Below are 27,940 nucleotides of genomic sequence, written 5' to 3'. Positions count from 1 at the left end.
TGGGCGTGAACTTGCGTCTGTATTTATAAACCAGCGCCAGCCTATTATGAGTCATCGCCTCACAAGTCCTAACGCGTGTCGAATCGTCTCTTCTAACGGCGGGCCTTCTTCTAATCCAAGCAGCGTGTCTCCATCAACCCGACGGGGATTGAGATGTTCCATTTTAGGCTCGCCACAGCGCTCAAGGAGTTGTTGAAAACCAACCTCAAGTGTCCCTCGGTCGTGCGGCTCGCGTACCGCCACCGGTGCTCGGGCACCGCCTCCCCCTCAGGGCTCAAGCTCCTCCATGGCCCCGCGTACCGGGCGGCGTATGTCCACGTCCGGCCGTACTGCGTGAAGGCGGAGGGCGAGCTGAATCTGGACGTACCGAAGAAAAAGGACGACGCTGACAAGTAAGGAAAAGTTGACAGGCGGTTCCCGTGGTGGCTCGTTGCTGGCTTCTTTTAGCTTAGCTGTCGTCTTGGAGGCTATGACCGGATGTTACCGGGCCAGCGTTTATGGAGTCACCTTTATGGTTTCGCTATTTTCATTTGGAACACGCAAAATGAAACCAAAAGTAATACGAAACCGAAATGAAACGATTTGATGAAGCCTTATCTCAAAATCACAAATCCACATGTGCGAGGCACGACTGCTGCTAATATTTAGCCATTACGTCGTAATAACACAAATATCTTAGAATACGAACTGGGACTCGGTTAAGTATTGTCAATTGAGCCCTTCCCTTTGCACCTTACGTGTGTGATTTTAGATTCCATTTTGCATAGTTCAAGGGTAAACAAAAGGGCACATCCAAACGATGCAGTTAGTGCTGATAGAAATACACAAGAAACACAAGTCAACAGCGACAGTTATGGTTAGTAACATCGGCTATAGGGAGTAATATTTTTAAATCATTTGGGTTTAATTTCCAGAGAGTAATTATATTGCCTTGTACTTCTTGCCCCTGCTGAACAACTTCATTGTTTGTTTTATATGTGTATGTTGGTCGGGTTTTCACTCTAGTTACACGTTTAAGTGTGGAGATGGGCACGGCTTCTTGTAAATTTGCTTCTGTAACCCACCAATGTGGACTTTTGTTATATGAGATTAAAAAAAAAATCTTGGGAAAAAGAAAGATAAAACAAAACCTTTGCTTAGATCTCTCTCTATCTCTCGCTTGCTCGATACAATGGTATATTACAGAGTTGTATTTGTTTGCAGTTTCTGCTGCTTTTAGAATTTAACTCAGAAGAAAAGAGCGACAGGTAGATTACAACCTTGACTAACAAGTGGGCCAAGATTCGTACTGGTGTGCAAACATTGCCCGTAAGGTATGTGAATGAAAAACATTTTGCAGACGTCGTGTGTGTCTCAGAGTCTGAGGTGCAGCTGGTAACGTGCAGTGAATAGGAGGATTTGCAATTATGAAAATATTTCTCATCATAAACGTGACAGCATTTTCATTGGTGGTGAGCACACACAAAAAAAGCATTCACTCAAAAAACAATGTGTAATAAAGGTAGACGCTAATGTGGAATCAATAGGAAATCCTCATTTATGCACGTTTGCAAAGTAACAGAAAAAGGAAACGTAGCATTTTCCAGCTCACAAGTTAAAAGTTCAAATGCCATTGTGTGCCACACTGCACAGCTTTGTGGAAACTGGGTGCAGCCCCTGCTCGCGTGGTATTTAGGACACAAGACTGCCTCGTTAATGCTGGACACGGTGCCAAGTGGCTAAATCCAGCAGGTACACCCACTTAAAATCCCAGTGAGCTATCTTGAAAGGTAATTGAGACGGTAGCCGCATCATAGATTAGCACGCCAGTCATGTTCGTTCCGGGGAGATAACACGCAACGCGGGGTCGTGCTATTTACGGAAAAGATTAGAATTTGGGCATGATGTCAGGAGCACCAAGAGCAAAAAAATGGAACAGGGTCGGGGGACGACGATTTTTATGAATAAGGGCGGAAGGTCGAGACCAGAACCGTACCGAGCTAGCGGCCGGCAAAAAATCCAATCCGATACAACAATTTATTTTCAAAGAACTATTTTTGGTTCATATTGATTTTGGGACGGGACCAGAACAGAATGCTGAAGATGCGAAGCCAAACTTCATTGAGTACGTAGTAAGATGACTCACGTTTGTGTGGCGGCTTGTGTGACTCGAAAGGATGAAGTCATCCAAACAGAACCAAAGGCCTCGTGATAATGTGATGCATGCACAGACAGAAATAGAAAAGAGAAGACAGCGGTTGATGTGTAGCTCGTTGGCACGGTGTTGGTGTTAAGTGGCTGGATATACAAGTCAGCATTCAAAATGATGATATTAATCTGCTATCACATTGCTTGGCGTGTACAAAGGAAGTCATTTAAATGCAAACCATGTAAACGGGTTATTCCCAATGATTCATTTATTTATTTTTTTACCTTCACCCAAATATTGCGTCATTTAAATGCAAACCACCTGGGCCACAGGAACTTTGTAAGATCAGGAATTTCTATTAGCTGCCAGAAACTAAATCTTCCTTGGCTTGGTGCTGGAAAAGGGGCGATAGAGCGCTACCTTAAATTGGGAAGTGGAATTTCCCATCGGTTGGGCATTACTGTAAACACTCACTAGACTGCAAATAGTGAAAGATCACAAGTAATTGATTCATTTTACATTTTATGGTCATCATCATTCAATGTTGGTCATGACAGTAAACTACAAAATAAATATTTCAAGCTCATTCCACATTGTCATTACAAATAAATTACTGACAGATGATTTGATTTGCAAAAATGCACTTTTTTTTTTTATTTAATTGCCACTTAGCATGGCCGGAACGTAGACATGAGTTCTGATAACAACCCAGGCTAATCTTAGCTCCTCCCCTATCACTTCAACAGACTTCCTTGACACCAATTACTTCCTACAAGCCTGGGCGTTGGTAGAGGAAAAATACAAGGCAAATACGTGAATTTGTGTTGACAGGAAGCATTTAAAGTCGTATTTTCAAGTGAAGAAAAGCGCCACACGCACATCGACGGCGGTGAATCCTCTGACCAAGATGTACGAACAAACGCGCTGAACAGACAGACTCGAATTCATGCCTCATCTGCTCGCTCACCTCGGGATGTTTGCGCATTTATTACACGTCATGTGATATGGAGCCCAAAAAAGAAAAATCAATATCCTCAGTGGAGAAGAACCGTTTTGTGAAATGTATCATCCGTGTGCAACACATGCACTCACGCACTCTCGTATGTTGACTCGCTACTGCTGCTGCTTTTGGAGACGGAAGCCGTGCAAATATTGCTAGCAAGTTGAATTAGGTACACAGGCGTGCATCGTGTTTTGTTGGACAAAAAGTTACCTTGACGGCTGACAGGAGTGATTTAAAATTTAAAATGTCCCGTTGGTCGAGCACAAGTGCCAAATTGAATGCAGCAGTAGCTTGTTTAGCGCTCATCTGGATCCTTTTGGTCACCCGTCTGAGTGGTTCTCACGCTGGGGTCATAGCTTGGGGGTCTGCAAAATTAGAATAAAATTAAGTTTAAAAAAAAGTATATATGAGGACCAGCATGCAGATTAAACAAACATCACAAGAGTAATTACTCCTTGCTCTGGATTATGAGGGAGTCGTTGGCAACATTCTGCCAGAACTTCCTCCAAAACTTGATGTCGAGCGCTGAGCTGCGTTTGTTCCATTTCTGACTTTACTGCTTCGTCACGACCAGCGTGTGAACGGGACTGCGGTGTTGATTCTATTAATCCAAACGTCACAGACAATTTGGCAGGGAATTCAGGCTCGGTCACTCATGTAGTTTGCCACTTTTACTGGCAAAACCAGAATTGTTTTCTTTTGCATCCACGAGACGGGACGGCGAAGACGATGATGATGATGAGTCAGCTCTGCAATACGATGACGTTGAAGTGCTGCCTCCATGAGTGAAAATGCAATCAATTCATGTTTTTGCTGTTTTAACGATTGCTCTCTCGCTCTCTTTAAATACTCTCCTTAAATACGCAACAGCTTGTTAGCCAAAGCCACATTGAGGCCGCAGTAGACGGGGTGCTGTCATTTTTTAACCTTGGCAGTATTTTGACGAAAGCGCATCACAGACATGTTAACAAGAGAAACGACTCGGATTTGTTTTTAATTGCACGAATCAATGACGTTTTGCTCTCCAAATGGCTGCCATCAAGTCAATAAGTGGCCAAACGAATCGTTTTGATGCTTTATTATTTGAAAACGGTCTTGTGTAAATGTGTGTGTCACTGATATCGCTCGCTGTTGTAAAAACAGATAAGCGCGGTCCGCATTGGAATTGACCCAATTGTCGCTCACGATCTTCAAACTCTTGTTTGCACAACAGCGAGCCGGATGGTCTTGTTATTTAGTTATGTAAGCCGCAAATGAAAACGAGATAAGATATGCTTTTCAAAATCGACTCCTAAAATGCTTGATGTTTTTCCAACCTAGCAGAAGAAATGCCGGCATCCTGCCCAGTCTGGAGGATTTGCTTTTCTACACAGTCGCTGAAGGTCAAGAAACCATTTCGGCACATAAATTCCTCAACGTGAGTCCGGCAATTACTTTCATTTGTTGGCCGAGTGACGAACATTTCTCATTCTCAAAAACGCAACAAATTTGGCAGCTGCGTTCATCATTGTGAAAGCGTGCGTTTCGTTGGGGATGAAGCTACGAAATTGCCAATACGACGGCTGGCCAACACGAAATTGCACAACATTAACGTTTTTGCCATTGTTTGTGTGGCTGAAGCATGATTTTGTCTCGCCATAAACTAATGAGTTGAATGCCGTTTATGATGTGACGTTTTCAGGCCCTTAAAACCACCGGACTTCGCACCGGAGATCCCAGACTAAAGGAATGTATGGAAATACTCAAAGAAACTTTAAAGACCACTCCGGACGGCGTCACATTGGACAGGCACCAGTTCAAGAAGTGAGTGGCCACGACTCGCAATCTCTCGTATTCACCAAGTGGAGAGGAAAACATTTTACGACGACGACTTTGGTTGAGTTTATTGCCGTTTGAAGTCAATATTGTTCCATGAAGCACTTTTTTCAAGTGTTGGCACAACAGCGCCACGAGCCTAAAAGCTACATGGCGCGCCATCTTGTCAATATGGGTTCATGGCAGCTGACGCGGGTGAACCGATGAACCGCCATATTAACGACGGGAAGTTTGTCAAATCAGGGTTGCAAACTCGATTGGCAAACTTTCTCTCTTTTTTTTTTCTTCCCTCCCTCCCTTCAGTTGCATGCAGTCGCTGTGTTTGAGCATGCTGTTTGTTTGTGGTTTCGTTCATCAGGTGTGTCCAGAGCAACATTGTCCTGCTCACGCAGGCCTTCCGCAAGAAGTTCGTCATCCCAGACTTCCACTCCTTCACTTCCCACATTGATGAGCTATACGAGAGTGCCAAAACGCTCTCTGAAGGGCAGGTTTGTCCTTTGTCAGTTCACTCGTTGACGTGAAAAGCAGTCCAGACTAATTCTCGTTTCAAGGGGACATATTATGGAAAAGTGGCTTTTTAATTGCGCGTGTCTGAACGTGGTGGTGTCTCGCCCCTATGCCAGTAAATATCTGTCGGTGTTATACTGCCCCCTAGTGGCAAAGGTGAGCGGCACAATGTCCATTAAATTGAAGCCAACATTTCTGAATTCTTTATTTGTATGATGTCATTACTGTAAATTATTGTATGTTATCGAGTAGAATATTATGCAGTGCTATTTTTCCTATTAAAAAAATATGCAAAACATTTTTGCTGGCTTTTTCCATCCATTGGGAACAAATGATTGGAGATGTACGAGCATGGTCACGGAATGAATTGAACTCATCGTTTGACACCACGTTATCCAATTCTTTACGGTTTCTCTTTTGGCCAGAGTTAAAAATAAAAAAATAAAAATTGCACATGAGAGCTTACATATCGGAGTCCCTTAAGACATGAAAAGAAGTCAATCCAGCCCAATATTCGGTGGTTTGCGTGTTATCTGCAGGGCCGAAGGCTTCAGTAACTCACGAAAGAAAGCATTTTGGCAAAAGCATGTCAAGGACGAATAATATGTCTCCTTTCAGAATAAACTTGAAACAGGCGAATTACGAGGCTTTCTTTTCTCTCTTGGCAGTGTCAACATACTTGTATTTTTTTTTTTTGAATTTTTTTTAAAGCTTTCTATTCTCCATCGGCATGATCATGCATGAACTTTGACTTTACAGCAAAAATGATGGCAGTTTTTTTTTTAACATGACTCATGTCCTCTTGTCACATGGTTCTCGTGTTTGGTGTTCTGACTTGAGGATTCATGTGGAGGTGTCACATTTTCCACTGATCCTCAAGTGTTGCACTGTAGCCGTGCTGCACCCCCCCCTTTTTTTTCCCCCCAGATGCCTTACTTTTTTCCTCCTCTTTCAGGTCGCCGACTACATTCCTCAACTTGCCAAATTCAGTCCGGACATGTGGGCTGTCTCTCTGTGCACGGTGGATGGCCAGAGGTGAGGTGGAAGCTCAACCAAGTATTGAGGAGTGGGCGAGGTTTTTTTTTTTGGGGGGGGGGGGGGGGGCTTTAGGCTTTAAATTTGCTGAAAAAAAAAACGTTAAAATGTTCATGAATCATTTTGTCTCCCTCAGAGGTTCGTATGCGTTGGGAAGTTGAAAATGAAACGGGGAAGTAATTGATGCTCTGAGTGTTGCAACATTTGTTTTGAACAGTGTGTTCTGTGCTGTGTTCAGTGAAATTCCATTGACACGCAAGCGGAAGTTGTAAAGATAAATTGGCACAAAACAAGTCAAGGTTATTGCCATTAACCTCCATTTCATTATTTTTTAGAGCTTTCACAGATTATTAAGAATCCATCAAGATTTTCCTCAATATTTCTTCGACATGCCTAAAACTCCTCACCACATCTGGACCCCCAAAAAAGGTTAAAAAAAAGTTTGCCTTGACAGCACTTTCCCAAATCGACCCAAAATCAGGTGGACATTGTCGTCATAACGGAAAAGTCCCGAGCAGCCATGCATGAAATTGAGCAGGAAAAAGTGGCCAATCTGGTTTGACGAAGACATTTTTTGCAGTTTGGCCAATGAACACGAAATAGTTTTGACACGTCCAGGACGAACCAAAAAGTCCAAAATGGAACAGCGACTTGCCCACTGTGGTTTGAAGCAGCCTTTTTTGGGGCAAAATCACTTAGTTGAATTCTTTCAACGATCTGGAAAGTTGAAAAAAAAAAGAGAGAGCTAGAGGCACAAAATGGAGTGGGCAAGTCTATCGTACTTTGACAAAAAAGACAGAAGGGGGTCTGTTCGACACATCAAGGAAACTTTTTTTTTTCCCTCTGTGGGTGGAGCATGTTGCCAACATTTGATGACCAATGAGGTGCGAGGACCCTTTCGTCACTGCCCCGATGATGCGGTTGTTGTCTTTAACGTATTGTTGGACGCCGTCAGCTGACTCTGAATCATTTGTCTGTTGCAGACACACCGTGGGCGACACCAAGGTGCCCTTCTGTCTGCAGTCATGCGTCAAGCCGCTCAAGTACGCCGTCGCCGTTCACGACCACGGCACCGAGTATGTGCACAGTTTCATCGGGAAGGAGCCCAGCGGCCTGCGTTTTAACAAACTCTTTCTGGATGAAGACGGTGTGTCCATTTCAACCTTTTATAACATTTTTTTTTTTTTTTCCGAACAATCTGGAGATCTTTTCTAGGGTTCATTTTGTCCTTTAAGTACTCAGAGGGAATACCTCAATGTGTCAAAACATGATGTGCAGGAATTTTGCCAGTCCTGTTGCGCAAGAAGCTCATGCAAGTGACAACTCCTTAAGAGTGTGCAGCTTGACGAGGGACCCGCTCAACCGCATTGTTTTGGACGGCGCTGTCACCTTTTTTGTGTCAAGCCGCTGGCAAAACAATCTTGGATGTCGGGAGCTTTTACGAGCTTGTTTTGCGTCATAAGTCATGTTGTTCACGGACACGCCCACTTCAAGGCCAAGTTAACAATTCGCTCACACGCCAAATATTAACTGAGCTTTGGTTGCTTTGCAGATAAGCCCCACAACCCGATGGTGAACGCCGGCGCTATCGTTTGTACTTCCTTGATCAAGGTAAAAGCAAGACACTACTTTTTACTTGTTCAAAACAAAATGATACTCTCAAATTGTCTCTTGAAACTCGTTGCCGTCAACGCCGCTGTGGTGATGCTGCACCCGACATCCAACGGAAAGATTGGATTTCTTATTGCGTCTTTTCAAAGAATTTCCAACCCTCTTCCACTATGACGTCTTAAATAAAAAATTATATTGACGCGGCATCTTTCAAGCGAGCCAATTCCGATTTTTTTTTTTGCTCTCATGGAGCCCAATTCTAGTTGCAGCGAAGAGAGAAAAATACATGCAATCCCATCTCTTGAGATTGCAATCCGGCCTCTTCCAACGGAGGATGAAAATGTGATGCGTAGCTTGAGTGCAGGCGAAACGCACAGATGAGATCACAAACGGCGTCAGTGTCAGCTTGCCCTCATGGAAAATACACCATTGCTGATTGACACGCGCATCCGCATCTGCCCAAATTCACCTTAAAAGGGTTGAGTGAAGAATAGATTTGCAAATGGCGGCCAAAGAAATAAAGTGCTTGAAATCGTTTAAAATTGGATGGACGTCTCACGCACACACGCACACGCACACATGCACGCACCCCCGCACGCACACCCCCACGCACACACGGGATATGCCTCACTTCAAATGTACATTGAGCAAAGACCAGCAGCGATCGTCTTTGTGAAGGAGTCTCGCGAGGATTGCGGCCAGTTCTGCGGCCGTCATTCTTTTTGACTTGACACTGACAGAAGAGAATTGTGCAGTTTTCGTTTATTGCTCAAGAAACGTGTGTGTGACGCCGGACTATTAGCAGGTAGAACATTTTCAAATGAAAATTTGCGAAAACAAACAAAGAACATTTTCAAATCTAATCCAGTCAAACAATCAGAAGCTTTGAATGGTTTTGCTCAAAGGGTTCATCGTGTTTTTGCCAACGATTGTCGTTCAAGTCTAGAAAAGGGATGGCGGGATGGGACGGCTTGTTGCAGAAATTCCAAAATTGAGTCGAAAGAAAGTGACATTGTGGCATCTTCTCCACGCTGTACAAAATTGGACACTTTTCGCTCCGTTCACGCAAAGTTTTGTGGAGTTGATCCTCTTGCGTCTTTCACACGTAGCGCATCAGATGAGAAGTGACTGTTGCAATGTCCGCTTGTTGGACAGCGGCAACGACTTTCTACTCAAAAGAGGCCGAAGAAGCCAAGCGAGTCTCGTCGTGTCTTCAAGTTTGCACTCCTGCTTCCGGCTTTCTGCTAATCCCTTTCACACAGCCTCAGTACCGCTTTTAATACTCCAATAATCCCCCACGAGAGCCCTGCCGCAAATAGCAAAAAACGAAAAAAAACAAAACCTCAAACTGTTTTTATTTGAACATCGTCTATTTTGATAGACTAGAAATACACGGCAAAGTGTATTTTCTCTCATCCCCCCTCAATTCCATGTCACACTGACGAGCGACACAAGAAGAGGCCAGCGCGGCCGGGCGGCGTGAAAGGGGCAACATTTTAGCAGCGTAACGATATTCCGCAAAGGCGGTCAGTACTCGTTTGCCCTGTCGGCTTTAAGTGAGCCATATTATGCAAGTCTCATCAATTCTACAAGCACACTCTGATTTCAAGTCTGGAAGAAATGTTCCTGTTTTGAGTGGGCGACCCTGACGCCCAAGAGCCCCTCAGAAAGAAGCATTCAGCGTACAAGTGTCTTGGAAAAGTCTTGCTACCCTTCGAACCTTTTCACGTCGTGACCGTGTGTGTATTTTCAGTCACCGAGGCGGCACTTCATCACCACCCGCTAGATTACATTCGGCAATTAGCGTCAGCCGAACAAAGAAATTCACAAAAGCAATGCGGCTCTGCTTACCTTTTGGCTTTGTCTTACTGTACATTCAGATGATCCAAGTTTAGCCGTCACTTGAACTTAGCGGCTTTTCAACCGAGCCTCGTCGCTAAGTCACGGACAGAGCAATTGATGTCAGTCCGCCCCCCGAAGACGTCGCAATCGGAGGCGGCTCATAAAAGATTGATTTGCTTGTTTTTACACTAAATGAAGACAAAAGTGTTCCAGGGAAAGAACATTTTCCATCATTGGAGCGGGAAAAACTATGGGATGTTTGCCATGGCCGTGTGCCCCCCCCCCCACCCAAAAGTTTTCCGTGGTGCTTGAAGGCTACATACTGTTGCTGTTTTTGTATGTTGCATATTTTCCAGACTTAGGAACTGTGGGAAATAATGACTGCTGCTGCAGGTCAAATGACGTTGGTAATTTTTTCTTCCTTTTCCATATCTTTTTCCTCGCACTCCCCCCAACCCCTCGATCCCCCTCCCCCTTTTCCTGATCTTCTCCAATCAGCCTGTAGAAATCCTTTGTAGTGACTCTCCATCCGTGTATCTTTGTTTTCTTTTCCTTCTGCGCAGTTAAGCTTAAAAATCAAAGTTTGCATTCATAATTTGAAAAAACGTCTCTTTTTACATGTAATCGAAAAAAACCCCAAAACAACAGGAATGGTTTTGTGTGCGTTAGAGCAATTTAAATACCGTTTTGCAATATATTTCTGTCCAAGTATATGCATGTATATTTTTAGTCTATCTAGGTGGTAAAAGGCAGCTTCCGAAAAAAGGTTTGCGTTAAAATCGACCAAAAGTGGGTCAGACGCTTTGAAGTGTATTCACCAACATTCACATGTTAGTCAACATTCAAGTTAAACAACTTCTGCACAACGCTAGCTTTGGGATTTTCAAGCATGGCCAAACTAAGGGACCGCAATTTTAACCCTCCTGTCTGAAACATCCACTGGAAAGTTGGATTTACTATTTTCTTTTCTTCTTGTATATTCTCTTAACATGTTTTAAATATTGCAAACATGGACAAAGGCACAAAAGGAGTGAAGAATTGTCTTAACGGATCAAAGAATACAAAAATATTATTTCAGTATTTTTTAATGAGGAAGCATGCAGTTTGTCGTCAAGAAACGAACGCAACAGGAGGGTTAAACAGATTTTTGTGCATAAGTCCATATCATTTTTTTTTAACAGGTACATAACACACATCTACTAAAATAAAAGTCCATGCACCTTCCAACCTAAACACAATCTGTAGCCATTCTCTTTAACTCCTAGAAGTTACTCTGTGATTTGACAGCTGTTTTTAAACATCTATTCACATCTGCTCATTCTGCCGTCCGTCGTGTTGTCATTTTTCCGTAACAACATTTCACCCGGTGGATGGAACCACACTTAACTGCCTTTTGTTTCCTCTTCCCTCAGCAAGGTGAGGGCAACGCGGAAAAATTTGATTATGTAAGTATGAGCACATCGCGTTGACGGTTTTAAAAACAGCCTAAAAAGTTTGCTTTTGTGCTGTCAGGTCATGAACTTCCTGAAGAACATGGCGGGAAACGAATATGTGGGATTCAGTAACGCCACGTAAGTCACTTGAAAATGACTCATAATAATGACAATTTTTTCAATCCATTATTTTCACGCACGTACGTACGATGAGTACATTCTGTCCAAGCTACTCGCGTGTCATGCATGATTTATGTTGCTTGGGAATTTGGTTGAATCGCAAAGAAGGTCTCAGATTGCAAAAAGCTGCACGGTACACATGAGGGACCCACACCAGACATGGCCGCTGGACTTTACACACACACACACACACACACAAAAGTCACAAGAGTGCCGTGTTTGTGTACCAGATTCCAGTCGGAGCGCGAGTCAGGCGACAGGAACTTTGCCATCGGCTACTACTTGAAAGAAAAAAAGGTTTGATCTCATTTCCAAACGTTCACGGCTGTGATGACACCCGTTGATGTTTTAGAAAATATTCAGAGTAGACATGGACGTGCATCTCAATTAATTTAAAAATGATGGGAAAGTTTGGCTATTTCAGTAGTTGAATTAAAAGTGGGTCCTTTTGACCTGTTACTTTTGTTACTTTAGTTTTTTTGTGCACTGCTTGTTGTCTAAAGCCGCATTTCCCCTCCCTTGCAGTGTTTTCCTGAAGGGACGGACATGACATCTGTGCTGGACCTCTACTTTCAGGTGATGCTCCACTTGCAACTTGTCCTCATCTACAAATACTTCATTTATTTATTTATTTTTATTTAAATAATTTCTTTTTTGTTTACATCATTTGTTGCAGGATTGCATTCTTTTTCAATTAAAATTTGACCATTCAGCGATAGTTTGAATACTTTTTGTCATTTTGAGGCATACATTTCCAGACAATTTTCGTTAATCCTCCAGTCTTGTACTTTACAATAAAAGTTACGATCAACAAATCCCAGCTTTGCTCAGTCTAAGCATTTTTGAAGGCTGTTTGCAATTTGTGATCGGAAATTGACGACGAATCATTTTGTGAAAATCAGCGTGATACCAAACCTTTCATTTCGGGTCTGATGTAATGATCACTGGAGTAAAATGTAGCCGTGGCTTTTTTTTTTTTTTTTTCCCTTCAGCTGTGCTCCATCGAGGTGAACTGCGAGAGCGCCAGCGTGATGGCTGCCACGCTGGCTAACGGCGGCATCTGCCCCATCTCGGGCGAGCGCGTTCTCAGCCCCGAGGCGGTGAGGGACACGCTCAGCCTCATGCACTCCTGCGGGATGTACGACTTCTCCGGACAGTTTGCCTTCCATGTGAGTGCAAAAGAGTTTTGCACACTCGTGTGGGACGATTTGATGAGAAAAAAAAATGAAACGGTAGCAAGTGAATAGAGACCAAGGTTTCTTTTTTTCTAGGTGGGTCTGCCGGCCAAGTCGGGCGTTTCTGGGGGCATCCTGCTGGTGGTGCCCAACGTGATGGGCATCATGTGCTGGTCGCCACCCTTGGACAAGCTGGGCAACTCGGTCAGAGGGATTCAGTTTTGCACGGTATGTCCGACTGGAATACTTGCACGCCTTGCGTCCACGTTTAGAGTTTTAACGAAATACCAAGCTGTGTACGTGGCAGTCGGACGGTTACCGACTTGAAAGTCAAAATGACTACATTATTGTCTCTGAATAAAAATGCGTTATTCGGCCCTTTGTCTCACTTTGGAGTTCCGCTCACTGAAACCGACCGCAGGACATACAATACGCGGACGGACGCAAACAAGGAATGAGCACACCCAAATTTTGGATTATTAAGACGCGTCGTCTACGTGCGGCTCTTTCACCCTTCTGCTGTGGCTCTCTGCAATTATGAATAAATGATTGAAATTACTTTTGTTTTCAAGTGTAATTGGAAACCGGATTAATCCGGTTTGTTAGTAAATCATCAAATAACACGAGCGTGCGTCTGGGAGCCGGGCCCAGATTCTACCGTCATCGTTTATTCGTTGCCCGTGCAGAAAATGACGATGATAGTCGTCAAATGTTTAATGTCGCATTTCCATTGCAGGACCTGGTGGAGCTTTTTAATTTCCACAATTACGACAACTTGAGGCACTTTGCGAAGAAACACGATCCTCGCCGGGAGGGAGGCGAACAGCGGGTAAGGACACGTACGTGTGCGTGTGCGTGTGCGTGTGCTGAGGTGAGTGTTAGATTGTAGCAGTTCCACACTTCCCTTCCACAAAACAGGCCACAGACGACAAGTACACCACACACGGTCCAAAGTATTCCCTTGGCTTCTCACCTTCTTTTTCTAGTCTGATTCCAAAATGGAAGCGGTTGAGTGAATGCTCATCTCTTTCTGACTAACGTGTTATTCCTGTCAATTGACACCACAGCAATTCCGCGGACCCATGGACTATGAGAGCCTCCAACAGGAGCTCGCTCTGAAAGCCCCCTTTTGGAAAAAAGTCGCAGCCACCGAGTCGCACCAGGACACCTCCACCACTGTAGTCTATAGGATGGACAATGTCGGCGAGTAGGACTTAGCAAAGTATGCTAATATACGTGGACGTCGTATGGCACAACTGTCACCCTCAAATATTTATGTCAATTGGAGGACTATTTATTGCTTGTGAAGCAGTTACGGCTTTTTCTTTCTTTTTTTTTTAATTTGTGATGGACATATGGGATATGTTACTCACTGTTTTCTCTTCCCAACCCGCTAGCTGCCTTAGCGTGTATACGACACTGGAACTTGTGATACACTCAAACAAAGGAGACAGCCTCATTTGAAACCAAATGTTTGTGCGTGCGCGTCTAGCTTTGGTCCAATCGGCTTTAAGACCACGTTTAGGCAATTTAAGGCTTAGCATTTACGTTCTCAAGAATCCTGATATGTCTTTTGTTGCTATCGTTACCAGGTTTTCTGTATTCCTCCAAAAAAAAAAAAACGCATTTACCTCATTCAATTATTGGTTTTAAATACTAAAACAAAAACACGTGAAACATACAAATTGTTTCACATATTTGTATACGTTTTAGTAATTGCTTACTTCATTCTAATTGAATGCCTTTCGCCCTTTTTACGCTCAAATTGGTTGTTTTTTTTTTTTCATGTATTCATTTGAATTCTTATACTTCATTAAACAATCGGGCCATTGATTTACTTTAAAAGTGGTCAATTTAAACACAAGACTTCTAAATGAAAAATCGGAGCCACTTTTTGTCCTGTGAGAAATCCGACAAAATGGCTTTTCGACGGTGGCGCCGTGTGTGACGGAAACCGGCGCCGTGCAGTTTCAGCAATCACTCGTCCTGTTTCTGTTCGAGTTCTGCAACGCGTGTGTGTGTGCGTGCGTTAATCGACACATTCTAATCAGTTAGTGATTGACAGTCGAATAGGAAGAAGGTATCGTGTAATTGAGTGACCTCAGCATGTCTTACTGTTCCAATATCTCGGCTAAACACGGCCAAACTCAGGCCAAGTTGTCGAAAAGCTGCTCAAAGTCTTGACAAAGTTTTTAAAGGAGACTTTTTTGGGAAAACGGACTTTGGAAAGGCTTGTCGACAAACCGCTAATGTGAAATTCAACTCGCTTGGCAATCTTTTTGTGTGGGACTTGCGGTTGGCAATCTGCTCTCGTGGTGTTTGCCAACCAAGCCTCGTCGTATTTTACCAAATTTTTCTGTGACGTTCAAGCTTGAATAGAAGCGTAATGACGAACAGACGGCAGGAGATGGCAGCGTTGCGTCACTGGATTTGAGATCCGCAGCGCTTTTGAGTTGAACGGAAAGTTCAGGAGGTCTCCTTTAAGGGAAAAAAACTCTTTTTGAGTCTCATGACACTTGGTATTTTGCAGTATTGATTGCCTCAAGTTGGTGTTATTCCTCACGCGTTTATCGTGTCAGCTGTCACGACGGCTCCTCAATCTCTCACTTGGTCAACTCTCCATACGCGAATGTCGCCGCTGTGGCGCTGCTTTTGACTTGACTCCAATTCAGCGGGGACGCTAGCGTGTCATCGTGGGGCCTTTTTTTGAACAGCTTCGTGACCTTTGTTGCTGTTGTGGAATTTTTTGTGCGGGACAAACAATTCCAAAAGCTTCTTTGATGGGACTTTGTTGACAAAGTATTAGGGAAGACTGCATCTTTTTAATAGCTTGTATTTATGAGACGCCTATTTCTGAAAATGCGTCTGTCGTGGACTTTGCTGGATTGTGACGTGGGGATCAGTTCTGCGTTTGCTTGAATTCGGGCCGCCCCCTCAACACTGCTTGTTTTGAAATTTGGTTGGCTAATTTGTGGGTCCTTTCATTCAGGGGTTCTCAATATTTTGCCATCCTGTGGAGAAATTGCACCCAAATGTCAACTAAACACAACTAGCATGTCATGCCATAGGAATTTAAAAGTTGATCATTTGGTGGGGGGGGGCGGGGGAAGAGTCATAAATGTATCATACATATATTTTTCAAGGATAAAGGTTGCAAACTTATGATCATAAAAAGATGTCGTCACTTGCGCAAAAAGTAAATATAAGACTCAACGTATATTTTTCCAAGCGAAATCAACATTTCATTTGGAAGAAATTCAAAACTACAACTTAATTCTCCCAATATTACACGACACTTGGAAAACGGATAAATGATGACAATCTATTTTGCGGACCCCCGTTTGCCAAACTTGCAAAATAAATTGTCCTGACAGCAAGCAATCAGCATTCCTGATTCAAATCAAAGTCACCAGCCAAAGGCTTTTGAATGTTTTTCTTTTGCTTCTCCACTTGTCATCCTCACTGATGTATGTTGCATGCACATTTTTATTTTTTGGATGGCAATCATGTCAAATCACAAAGCTGTCATGTGCATGTTATTGTGTTTGTTGATTTGTGTCTCGTGACAATCAGTTGTGCATGGAAATGTTTTTAAAAAATGTTAAAAAAAAAAAAATTAATAGGGAATTGTTGAATGAATGAACCCTGCATTTCCAAGTTCATCCTTTTTTTTTTTTGTCTTTCCTTTTTGTCTGTCCACATGAGTGTAACTTTAACAGTACATAACGTCTCCATAAAAGCCACAATTGTACTTGTTCCATCATTTTATGCATTTGTTTCTTTGACTGTGACAGTATATATTTATATCATTGTGGTGTTGTTAAAATCCAATAAAGCACTTTTAGCTCTTCACGCGGACTTTTTTAGACTTCACTCCCGTGTTGAATTGGTTGTCTTTACCTCATCATTGGAAATTGAGTCGAACATGCGCCGTCCAGATTCGGTTGTTGTTAGCACATAAAGTGGAAACAGAACAGGGCACCACAAAAAAACTAAATGGCAAACGCAACACCTGCTCGCATGGAGTTGGAGCCGACAGAAGAGAATAAATACATTTAAAAAGCGCAACAACAAGGCGTGCCAACTCACTTGAGAGGCCAAAAAGCAAGACAACCGAGGCGATCACAACACATTGGCGCTTGTTGACGACAATAACAATTAAAAGCGACTCCGAGTATGTTGTTGGAGAGGCGACAAAAAGCAATAGCAACACGCAACCACTCCTGCTAATTGTTGTTTGGGGAGAAGAAAATCAAAATTTCGCATCAAAGCAGCTGTTGCCACCGAGTGGACATTTTATGAAAAGCTCTTCATTGCCACTCCCAATTCAAGTTTCCTCTTAAGACAATTACACCAAAGCAAAAGGCTTGGTCTTACAAAAGTGCTAGCTTAATGCTAACAGACAAATATGCTATGGGCTGACAAAAAAAAAAAAAAAAAAAAAATTGCATTAGATGATATAAAGCGTGATACAACTTAATTGAACACAAGCTGTAGCAACACATGTGTACAGAATATAAGACATTTCAAATTCATATATTCTTTATCCTATGTGGACTAATTTCTGCTATTTAGTTGCCACTGTCGTCAACATTTCCTCCTCCAAACTATTTAGTGTGTCTGTATTACACTGCCCCCTAGTGGCCAACGTGCGCACACCACAATGAGCAGCCCAACGCTGACTCGTGCTCGTATGAGTTTTTTTTCGCTGACATGCATTGATGATGGGCAGTGTTGGGTTAGTTACTTCCAAAATGTGACTTGCATGTGAAAGTAAAAAGTTCCTTTGGAGAGTAATGAGTTAAGGATTTATTTGGTTAAAATGCAATGAAGATATTTACCTATACAGTGTCGGCTAAAATTATTTTTGGACTCTTTGGTGGGAGATCAATACCTTTGATCAATGATTAAATTAGATTTATTTCTATCTATAATTATTGAAACTGAAAAAAAAAATCAAAGTTCAGTTACTTTTAATTCTCCTTACTAGATGGTGACTAAGTTTCGAGGGGAATTAATTTTAAAAAATACGGAAATAATAACGAGGGCTCTAATTAACGGCTCGTCTTGTAGTTTGTCCGATTGGAGGTGCCGTAGCGTGACGTCATTGTCCACCGCGTGTCTTCAGATTCGAGGGAGGCGATTTGCATTTTGATTGCCAATAGCCAATCAGAACTCGTCGCTTTTTTGGTTGACACTCGCTTCGCATTGTACCGAAATGATCAATTGTGGTTTGTGTCTTCAGGTCAAGTCGGTCATTAACTTGCTGTTTGCCGCCTACACGGGAGACGTCTCCGCACTGAGGAGGTGATGTGAACCACTTCTCTTAAAATTAAGATACGGCTTAAACTCACCCACGTGTTTTAAGTGCTTCATAAAAGAGATAAAAAAAAGATTTTTGAAAGTGAGGCTAGTATTTTTATGGGAAAAAGAAAATTCAGAATCCCCGGATTGGATACTGGATGGATAGATGGTAAAACCTCCTGGGTCAAATTGACCCGTGTGATCTTAAATGAAAAATCAAAGCGTCAAACTGAGTTGTGTAATTTGAAGTTTACAAATGTAAATGTTAAAACCCTTCCGGTCATAATCTAAAATTTTGAAGACTCTGGATTTGAAAACTCTCCGGGTCAAACTCAACTCCACTCTTAAGGAAGAGGTCTTCGATCCTGTTCCTCGAGGGCCGCTGTCCTACCCGTTTTCCATCTCCCCCTGCTTCAACACACCTGAATCAAATGATCAGGATCGTTACCTAGCTTCTGCAGACCTTGCTGATTATCTGATCATTCACAGCAAGGCCGTCGTGGAACAGGATTGAAGAATTCTGCGTTTGGGTTTAAAAATCGAGATGCAAAAACTCCCCAGGTGAGGTGCGCGTTTTTCCCGAGATATAAAAAAACAAAAAACTTCTAGTCAGGGTTAAATTGTCCCATATATTTTTAAGAGTCAAATTGTGGATTTTAGAAAGAAAAGCAGCTAAAACATCAATCTTTTTAATGGCTTTATTATTTTTTGCCTTTTCAAATTTGTATTATATGATGAATATTGAATTTCTAAAGACCCCCTTATATTAAATGTATTTTTCAAACAATGTCTCATGACACCTTTTCATAACTCAAATTGAGCCACATTTTTAAAGTTATTTTAAAAAATGGGTTTTGGAAAGATAATAAATACAATAACTTGCGTTTCAGATCAGCTTATTTTCATTGTATTTATTCATGATGTAATTTTGGTCACAGTAAAAAAAAAAAAAATCAACTATTTTTGAATCTACAACCATCTGCCAATAAATTCTTAATTCATATTAAATCTATTCAACTGGAAGCAACAACGACATAAAAAGCTGTGCTATTTCACATCACCACCCACACGCTGCCAATTTGATCGCAGTTGCTCTAACAGGAAGCCTTAAGCAACGTGTCTGCGTGCAGGTTTGCCTTGTCGTCGATGGACATGGAGCAGCGGGACTACGACTCCAGAACGGCCCTTCACGTGGCTGCGGCCGAGGGTAGCGTACACACATACGGCATTTGATGATTATTTTTACATTTGATGGCTCTCTCACCTTCATTTAAAAAAAAAAATAATAATTTCCGTTTTTATTTCATTTTGCGACAGATTTTTTTTCCCAATTATAGTGTATAGTGCGAGTCCTCCATGCTGCCCGCGGCTTGCTTACTTTCCTCCATTTTATGCCTGAATGCTCAACTTGGAAGAGTCACATTATTTGCTTTAAAAACCAAGGCTTGCAAATGTCTTAGAAAAGGCAAACTTGAAAAGGAATTACGTCGTTGTAAAATCATTCACTTGCAATCATTTCCAAAAGCCTTTGACCCATTGACGTCACCGTTTGGAGGCGAGAAGTGGAAGGTTTGAGACAATATTCAGATCCGAACCCTATCGAGCATGCATTTGACCTCAGAACCAACAGACGACGAGATGACGGAAAAAAAAAAAACGCGTCAGAAGTTTGTCGGCGTCCTTGTGACTGCAATTGTGCTTGCAGGTCACACGGAGGTGGCGCGTTTCCTGTTGGAGGCCTGTAAGGTCAACCCGGTCCCCAGAGACAGGTGGGTGGTGTCTGTGCCCATTCGCATCCAAATGAACACACCGCATTCAAAGTGAGGACGAGCGCTCAAGAAAATAGCCGGGTGCACCTTTGAGGTGTTGTTTTTTGCTGTCCAACCATGACTGATGAACAAATCGCTCCTCCTGCACGCAGGTGGGGGAACACGCCGATGGACGAGGCCGTGCACTTTGGCCACCACGACATGGTGGCCGTCTTGCAGCCGTACGCCGACAAACAGAGGCCGGCGGACGACTCGGGCGACAAGGAGAGCGCAGAGAAAAGTTTGGACAGTCTGCTTTAAGAGCGGCAGTCGTCGTCGTCGTCGTCGTTGGACGCTTAACTTTCAAGCTGCATCTTTTAGTATGAAAAGACGCATATACAACCCGAATAGCTACATATAGCGTCAAATATCTCAGTGGAAATTGCTCTCTTAAGTTTGGTTGGTTTTTTTTTTAATTTTATTTTCCGGAGTGTCGTGCGTTCTCTCATTGTGCTCGTGTGTGGAAATGCGAACGTTCCTGAATTTGTATTAGCGTTGTATATTTGTGGAGAAGTTTCTTGGAATTCCGCCGTTTGCTGAGTGCAATTGACTGTATCCGTTTTTTTAGAACGTTCCAACTATTTATCAACTCACACGAAGAAGAATGTACGGTACTTGAAATAGATTTTTCGGTATGAGCTCTTTTCCAAAATGCCAAATTTAAAAAATAATAAAAGCATTGGTTGTAGACAGCAAGGATCTTGGAGATCATGGTGCTTTGGAGGCGCCCGCGAGGACCACATGAGGGCTTCTTCTAAAAATAGCTCGCATTGTGATTTCCTTGAAGTGACCAAATGTAAACACTTGCAGAGAGCTCTCGCCATTACGTTTTCCATTTCCTATCTTCTTCACGTAGATGATTTCTATTTGAATACATTAAAGGTATTTTGAGCAAAATTGGTACTTTGCCCTTCACGTTAATCGGTAGCCAGGAAGTCGCTCTCTGTTTGAAAAAGGTTGGTGAGTTTTGCTATCCAGATTGGACTTGACTAAAGTCAAATAATGTTGATTTTGGAAAAGAACTCCACTTGCAATAGACACTGGTGTGTAATTTCTTTTTTTAAATATAGACTAACTCAATATGTTAGATAGCTTTTATGAATGTATTTTTCCCAAAATGGTGATTTTCGGTGAATTTGTGACACATGTTTAAAAAAAAAAAAAATTGTAAAATGGGCACCGAGAGTTGCCAAGGCAAATTGGCAAGCACAATGACAATGACCCCTGACCTTACACATTCCGTCTTTCCAGTAAATGAACACACCGCTACTCGGATTACTGTGGCTGTATAAAAAAAAAAAAAAAAAAAGTTTGGATTATCATTGCTGACATTTTCCCGCCAATATGAGAAGATTGAACAAAAATGGAAATGCATCATTTCTCTTAATTTGCAGCGCAAATTGATTTGCTTTAATGGGAGGGAAAAAAATGATAGTGGTGCTTTTATCTCAAATTATCTTTCACCACTGAAATGAATGAAAATCCAACAGTGTGTGTGACATTCACTCCTTCCACACACGTAAAGGTGGGCGTGTCAAGACATTTTGACAGCCCATCATCTGTTGTCTTAAATCAAGACGTTTAAGAAATGGCAAGGGAGTGGACTTTCACCCCAATGGTGAACAGAGAGTGCCATCCATCTAGAGGAGGGAAAAAACATGAAGCAAATCTGAAGCTTCATTTTCCCCATCACTAGTATTAAGTCAAAGCTCAAACTGGACATGGGAGAGAAAAAATGAATAAAAAAATTGCACAGTGCACCACAAAACAGAAAAGCCACAAAATGTGCGTGACGACTGAACTAATGTCGATCGTGCCTCAATTTACTGACTCACGAGCACAAAGATTTTAAAATCGTTTGAAAAATCCCACGGGAAGCAAGGAACCAAAAATATAGTTGGAGTCGAGTTTATTTCATCTTTAGCGTCATTAGAGGGGCCCGACCCACACGGACATCACAAGACCCAAAAACAGACAGTAGGCCGACAGTCTCCTGACAGTACGTCGCGTGACAGAAACGGAGACAAATAAATTGGCTTCTGCTCAAACACAAATAGAATAAAACAGGAATACTGAAATAAAACATTTTTAGTCCTAAATGTGAAATCATGACTTATTGTGTCGGATGAATGGAAACAGTTGCAAAGTCTCTTTTGTCAGCAAATTCGACAACATTTGAGTTTTCTTATTGTGAATATAAAGTGCTGGCATATAAAAAGCAAACAAAAGACTTTTTTTCTGATGCAAAATACTAATACAGTCAATATTAAAGATTATTATTAAGTTTATACTTTTCTTTAAAACAAAACAACCCCAAAAAAGCAAAGAAAAAAAAAATGATTTGATTTATTTTAGATGATTCAATTGCATCAGTAGGCTGTCTCGAGTTTGAAGACTAACCAGAAACATTGCAGACTGAGATGATTCTGGAAACTCAGCACACTCTGCTGAATCAACTCTCAGTTCACTGATTCAACTTTGGCAAACTCAGACGATTGGATTGCATCACTCGAGTGAGCGGCATGACAAATGATCCATTATTTCTAGTGAATAGCTAACGTGTTGAGATGGCGTGTCGGCATTACCTGCTTTGTTCGCACAAAGAAGTTGGCCTTAGGCACGTTGTCTTGCGTGCGCTGCTCCTCCGCTAAATCGCACAAATGAAAGAAACAGCGTCACACTCACACCTTCCCGTGTATGGAAGAGAGGTTTTCGTGCAGCTTTTTCAGTGATTTGATCTCATTGTTGACTTCCTCCAATTTGAGGAGGTTAGCGACAATGAAGAGATGCTTTCAGAGGCTGACGTCAAATACAAACCTGGGACATCTTCGTCAGCTCCTCCATTTTGGAGTCCAGTTGTGTTGGCCTCATTTCCTCAGCAGGACAGAAAAAAGCACAGCGACAACGTGAATATGTGAAGTCCAAAAAGTGAAAACAATCGGGCCCACCAGCATGTATTCTTTGAAAAGCACTATTACAAAGAAAAATGTAAGCAGAGCCGATCGTTATCTATGTAAGCAGAATCCCAAATGGAGTGCCACAAAGTGTCCTTAAGAGGCGGATCTGCCAGTCTGCCACTTACAGTATCGTGAGTTTGACTGCGAGCGCCTGGATGTGAGCTGTGGCCGACACCAGCTCTTGTGTTTACAAGTTTTATGTTCTTGTAGCATTCAATAAGCGCAGAAAGAAATTGCGATAAAACCACAGATTTTTACAATTAGCTGTGATTTCCACGACAAACGGAAATCATAATACTCCAAACTGTTGAAGTCATTACTTTCCGATTCTTAAGTTGTCACTGTGGTGCTACAAAAGTACAATGGCTGACTATAGAGGTGCTATAGAATGCAGATGTTACAAAAGCATTTAAACCGTCTACGTATGAAAATAGAACAAATCATTGAACAGAGATTTGTGATCAGCCCTACTTAAAAAATAACCATCATTTTAAGCATAATTTATTGAGTCTGAATAGAATCTGTTTAAATAAGGTGGCATGTGGTAATTATTTACGTCGTAATGTGATCAGAGTGGTGGTGAGGGAGTCACATAAAACAGACTTGTTAGCATGACAAGCTGTAAAGCAAGGAATAATGAGGCTGAGTTAGCATTAGCAAATCAAAGTAGCATTAGTGGTCTAACGAGAAACAGTGAAAGTTATAACAGTTGTAACTTTATGTGTAAACAAACAAAAAACGAAGACGGAGCACATCTTACTTAGTGTGTCGCTGAGAACGTCAAAGAGCCGCCAAGTAAAGTGCGCGCTTTGTGCATTCCCCCAAAAAAGGCAAATAAGATTGAGAAAGGTGGAGTTGGCTCGGCACCAGGTAGAGAGAAATTGCCAGGTCACCTGATTCTCTGAAAATCACGCCTCGCATAGCGCGCGCGTGTGTACGCGCGTGAGAGTCGTACCTGTGTCAAGCGCACTTTCGCATCGGAAAACGTCATATCCGGGCAAAGTCACAACAAAACCGCTCACAAAATAAAGTGCGAGAGAAGACTCCCTAATGCTTAGCAACTACAAAAAAATAAATACAATTCTTAGCAACTATTCTGTCGTGTAAGCAAGCGGGGTAGGGGCCCCAAAAACGAATGGAAATGACTAAGACAATACTCGAGAGGCCACACCAAACTTCCTTTCACAGAGCGCTTTGGCGCCATCTGGTGGAAAGTTTACGTGAGTTGAAGCGTTTCAGTTCGATTTTGACGCTATCTTATGGCATTTACAACCAAACTCAACTATTATTTTTTTTTATTGAGTTGTCAATTACTCACAGAGAGTTAGCGTCTGAAAAATGGCTCATACGTGATGTATTGGTCTGTTGGCGGCTCCATTTGCCACATACACAAAGTATAAGTGTGTGATTTGCTGCTCTCTTGACTGCATTTTGTGTCATTTTTTCCGTCTTTTATTTACCCAATGCAACACAACAAAACATGAAATGCACTGAAAAGCTCAAATATGAAACACACTGCGCACTATTAAATGAGTTTTTTTTTTAATTGGCTGGCATCCTGTCCCAAGGGTTGACTTTTCTTTGGATCCGTCTTTACTCTGAATATGGAGAATTAATCTGGAAAATAAAGAGCAACATGATGTTTTGCATGACAAATACAATGAGTTTCAGAGGTACTTGGTGATTGGTGGACCGGATTTTCTGTGTTGACTGAACGCATTCAAACTCACAACATCCATGTCGAAGGACAGGGTCTGGTTGAGCATGTCAAACTCTCCCGGGGTCATCGGAGGCTCGGGCGAATCACAAGCAGGCGACGGGGGACTCACGTTGGAGCTGCTTCAGAACAAGGACAGATAAACGCGGCGACTCTTAACAACATTTGAGACCATTCATAAGTTTTCATAAATCACAGCGAGCTGCCGCGCACCACATGTCTCTACAGCAGTCCCGGTTAAACTATATTTGAATGCGTCATGCACTCACCGCATCTCGGAGCATGGAATCAGCGTGGATGGTATGTATGGATAGGCTGGAAAATGGGGAAAAACCAAAAGATTGGTTACCATCAATCAAACAACGTCTTGCGGGTTTGTAGGAAGGAAGGTCGTGCCTTTGCTTGGCTGATTGTTGTAAAGCTGTCCAAAGGCCTCGTCTTTGGGGATGTCAGGATAGAGGAACTTGAGCGGGTTTTTGGGGACCACCTCATCCGAGATCACCTTGTAGTCCCGGATGATGTCGGGAAATTGGAGCGCGTTCAGACGGCTTTTGGTGTAAGGCACCACCGAGTTGAACGTCGCCTCTCCTGTGGAGAAGAAGAAAATGGCGGAAAACAAGTCGGTCAAAGAAAACCTTGTACGGTTGTTCCGGTGGGCTCGAGGTGGTCACCGTTGTCGCTGTGTTGCACCCATGTGAACGTGATTCCTCCAAGATGGCTCTCGCTGAAGCGCAGGAGGAAAGTGCCCGACGCTTTCTCCCGCAGCAGAGTGCGCTCCTTCTCTTTACTCACAAAGCCCATGATGTAGCTACATCGACGAAAGAGGGAGGGGAAAAAAATCAGGGCTCTTCAGTGGTGACCACTTTGACAAAATAGAAAAAAAAAAAAAAAAAAGCTGCTCCCCAAACCAGTTTTCGGTGGTCTATAAAAACACAACACATGAAAAAGTCGTATGTAAATGTTTTTGTTTGTTTTTTTGCGTGAAATCTCACAGTCGCGTATCCTGGAATCAGTGGAATGTCGGGCGTGAAAAAAACAGCTGCTAAAATTTGCTTCACACATGAACACAAAATTTGGCGGATGTCCATCAAAATAGTACAGATGAAAAAGTCTCAAGAAGCCAAATTGAAAAGGAAGTTGGACGGCCATTTTGTTTTCAAGTAGACATTGTCACCAACAACGTAATTCAACCCAATGAGCCCCGACCAAGAACCGGGAGTCCAAAATTAAATTGAGACTTTCGACAGGGCCGCACAGAAGAAATTGAAAAAAATAAAATAAAAAAATTGCATGGTGTCCAAGTTTGATGAACTTTGTTGAGAAAAAAGTCGGCGCAAAGGAGCTGTTCATTGTCACTTGCAATTTTGACTTTTCTTGATTTTTTTTTTGTTCTTTTATACTTTAAAACAGACAGCTGACCCAAAACATTAAACGATCAAACAATCTTTTCAAACTTGAAATTGAACCTTTAATAGACAACGACAGACCAATAAAAAGGAAGCCACACTCTCAGTACTAATTGCACAATGGATGAAAATAAAAAAATCAACTTCACCCGATTAAGACAAAAGTGACGAGGTGCGAAGAAGCTCCGAAGTTTGCTTGCAAATGCAACGACGTGCGTTATGAACACCACCGCTTACTTTTCATTCCACACAGGCAGCAAGTGCTTCTTGATCAATTCCAGGATGGAGTCCAGCCATATCCAGAAACTGAAAGCTTTGCCGGGAATATTCTCCTGAGGGGGAAGAAAAGACAGAACGATACAAATAATCAAACAAAAACACTCACAAATAAGCCAGCAAAAATGTGACGTGAATAACATTCGTGTATTTTGCTCGTCTTCCAAAAGCAAAAGCACAAAACGGGTAGCAGAAGTCGCTGACTTAGCGATCCATACATGGTAACTTTCATTCATGTGGAAAAAAGTCGAATAATGGAGTGTTGCTGCTCACGTTGGCCTCCTACTTGAGTCCCCGAGTCTAAATAACCACAGTAGACCATCCAGTATTTGTCAATGTCGCAATCGCTTTGAGAAAAAAAAAATCACTACCACTACTTTAGCCGTCAATGGGAAAAATCCGTCTTAACAAAGCCAACATCACAGAACGCTTCTTAACGTAATCTTGAGAAGCAGAATAATCAGTCCCTTCGCCTCTTTGATCAGAAGGAAAAAAAACAAAAATAAAAACGCTCCAATTTCAACCGTGTATCCGGTTTTAGACTTACCTTTGAAAACTTGGCCCAGTGGACTTGGTCACTATTGGAGAAGTGTCGACCTAGAAACATTTGTACCAAAACAACAATGAGAAAACGTGCAAAAACATTTTGGGCTTGAAAATGAAAAGGCCAATCTTACCCAGAAGTTTTTCCCCCAACATATGGAGCTGTTCCTTGTTGAGGCCCTGAATGGAGTTGGTACAGAACTGCCAGCTCAGAACCTCGGAAAGCTGAGACCACGTGGCTCGGAGCGGACTGCTGAAGAAGGCCAAATTCTGCCGGAGTACGTCAACGCGCCACAGTTAGCGGAATGTATTCATCAGAATCACAATTTGTCTTCCCAGTGACAGAAAAAAAAAAAAAGAAGATGAACAAAGCTGAGACAGAATGAGAAGTCGGGCGGTCGGCTGTTTAGCGCTCCGATATCTAAGATGTGAAAGGAAAACGATAGAAGAGGGGAAGAAATAAAGGCAGACGCGAAACATTCCCCTGGAGAGGGAGAATGGCGTGAGCCTGGAAAAAAAATAATAAAAAACCTCAGCACTGTACATTTAAAAGACATGAATAAAAAAAGTGGCTGCCATCGGATGAAATCAAAGTAAACACCTGCCTATTTCTGAAAATGGCTCTGTGAGCGAGCTGTCATGAATTTCATTTCATTTTCCAATCTAATGGAAATATGAAAAGCCCCGGACACCAAGTTCATCCTCCCATGAGATCATTAGACAAGTGTACTTGATTGCTGAATAAGAATTAGAACATAATGAGGGCTCAGCAAGCAAAATGTTTTCAATTGTATAAAAAAAAAAAAAAAATCCGATCCGGCTTGCAATAATGTATGACAATGAAGGAACGACTGACCTTGGGCTTGTCGTTCAAAATGTTATACCACATGATGGAGGCCCAAGCCGATGGCATCTGACTCACGTTTGAAATGACCACCAGAGGCAGGGAACACGTCTGCAAGAATTGATGCCACATGACGCCGTACTGTCAACATCGCAGCCAATAACATTGGGGAGCGCTTACCTCCAAATCGATGTTGAGAGCCTGCATGGTGAAGTGGGCCTCAAAACTCAGAGAGTGAAGTTCTTCGGTGACAGATAGCAAACTCTGGAACACAAAAAAAAAAATTTAAAATTGGCCCAACGTTATTTGGGCCTTTAGCTCCATTCAAAGATTCGCGTTGCTATTTTGGGCGCTGT

At 42.3% G+C, this 27,940-nt stretch overlaps 2 protein-coding genes across 4 annotated transcripts in view; one reads left to right on the top strand and one right to left on the bottom strand.

Moving 5' to 3' along the window:
• Positions 1–40: 40 nt before the first annotated feature.
• glsb (glutaminase b) lies at positions 41–21,062 on the top strand. Of its 3 annotated transcripts, none has more exons than XM_088314925.1 (18): positions 41–392; positions 4,455–4,548; positions 4,813–4,934; positions 5,305–5,434; positions 6,409–6,488; positions 7,472–7,635; positions 8,041–8,099; positions 11,354–11,386; positions 11,454–11,512; positions 11,785–11,851; positions 12,080–12,130; positions 12,547–12,723; positions 12,826–12,957; positions 13,466–13,558; positions 17,975–18,036; positions 19,164–19,240; positions 19,739–19,802; positions 19,955–21,062. In XM_088314925.1, exons 1-18 carry the CDS (start codon positions 154–156, stop codon positions 20,100–20,102), a joined length of 1,851 nt encoding a protein of 616 aa, XP_088171051.1. In that variant the 5' UTR covers positions 41–153; the 3' UTR covers positions 20,103–21,062. The 3 variants fall into 3 exon arrangements, with proteins under 3 accessions (XP_088171051.1, XP_088171050.1, XP_088171052.1); XM_088314924.1 differs by having other exon boundaries at positions 4,452–4,548; XM_088314926.1 differs by lacking the exons at positions 17,975–18,036; positions 19,164–19,240; positions 19,739–19,802; positions 19,955–21,062 and adding an exon at positions 13,797–16,579 and having other exon boundaries at positions 42–392; positions 4,452–4,548.
• Positions 2,634–27,940, bottom strand: part of stat4 (signal transducer and activator of transcription 4) — a 30,887-nt gene continuing 5,580 nt past the window's right edge. The window contains exons 15-27 of the mRNA XM_088314927.1: positions 27,765–27,848; positions 27,597–27,695; positions 26,875–27,010; positions 26,745–26,794; positions 26,159–26,253; positions 25,187–25,323; positions 24,912–25,103; positions 24,785–24,830; positions 24,529–24,634; positions 23,559–24,415; positions 22,659–22,715; positions 22,427–22,488; positions 2,634–3,496 (exon numbers count right to left, since the gene is read on the bottom strand). Of these exons, the coding sequence (XP_088171053.1) occupies positions 24,392–24,415; positions 24,529–24,634; positions 24,785–24,830; positions 24,912–25,103; positions 25,187–25,323; positions 26,159–26,253; positions 26,745–26,794; positions 26,875–27,010; positions 27,597–27,695; positions 27,765–27,848 (969 nt within the window). The 3' untranslated portion in view covers positions 2,634–3,496; positions 22,427–22,488; positions 22,659–22,715; positions 23,559–24,391. The remainder of the gene's footprint in view (positions 3,497–22,426; positions 22,489–22,658; positions 22,716–23,558; positions 24,416–24,528; positions 24,635–24,784; positions 24,831–24,911; positions 25,104–25,186; positions 25,324–26,158; positions 26,254–26,744; positions 26,795–26,874; positions 27,011–27,596; positions 27,696–27,764; positions 27,849–27,940) is intronic.

The sequence above is a fragment of the Idiotropiscis lumnitzeri genome, chromosome 14 (genome assembly GCF_059441095.1).
Source record: "Idiotropiscis lumnitzeri isolate Australia: NSW breed Sydney's pygmy pipehorse chromosome 14, RoL_Ilum_1.0, whole genome shotgun sequence".
Lineage (NCBI taxonomy): Eukaryota > Metazoa > Chordata > Actinopteri > Syngnathiformes > Syngnathidae > Idiotropiscis > Idiotropiscis lumnitzeri.
The sequence above is the reverse complement of the archived record's forward strand: the minus strand, read 5'-3'. Positions and strand labels throughout refer to the sequence as shown.

Bases quoted from the DNA above. Each gene is read 5' to 3' on its own strand.
- glsb (XM_088314924.1), top strand. From the start codon at position 154: ATGTTCCATTTTAGGCTCGCCACAGCGCTCAAGGAGTTGTTGAAAACC. The intron at 11,387-11,453 runs GTAAGTATGAGC...TTGTGCTGTCAG, and splicing joins ACGCGGAAAAATTTGATTAT to GTCATGAACTTCCTGAAGAA. The intron at 11,852-12,079 runs GTTTGATCTCAT...CCTCCCTTGCAG, and splicing joins ACTACTTGAAAGAAAAAAAG to TGTTTTCCTGAAGGGACGGA.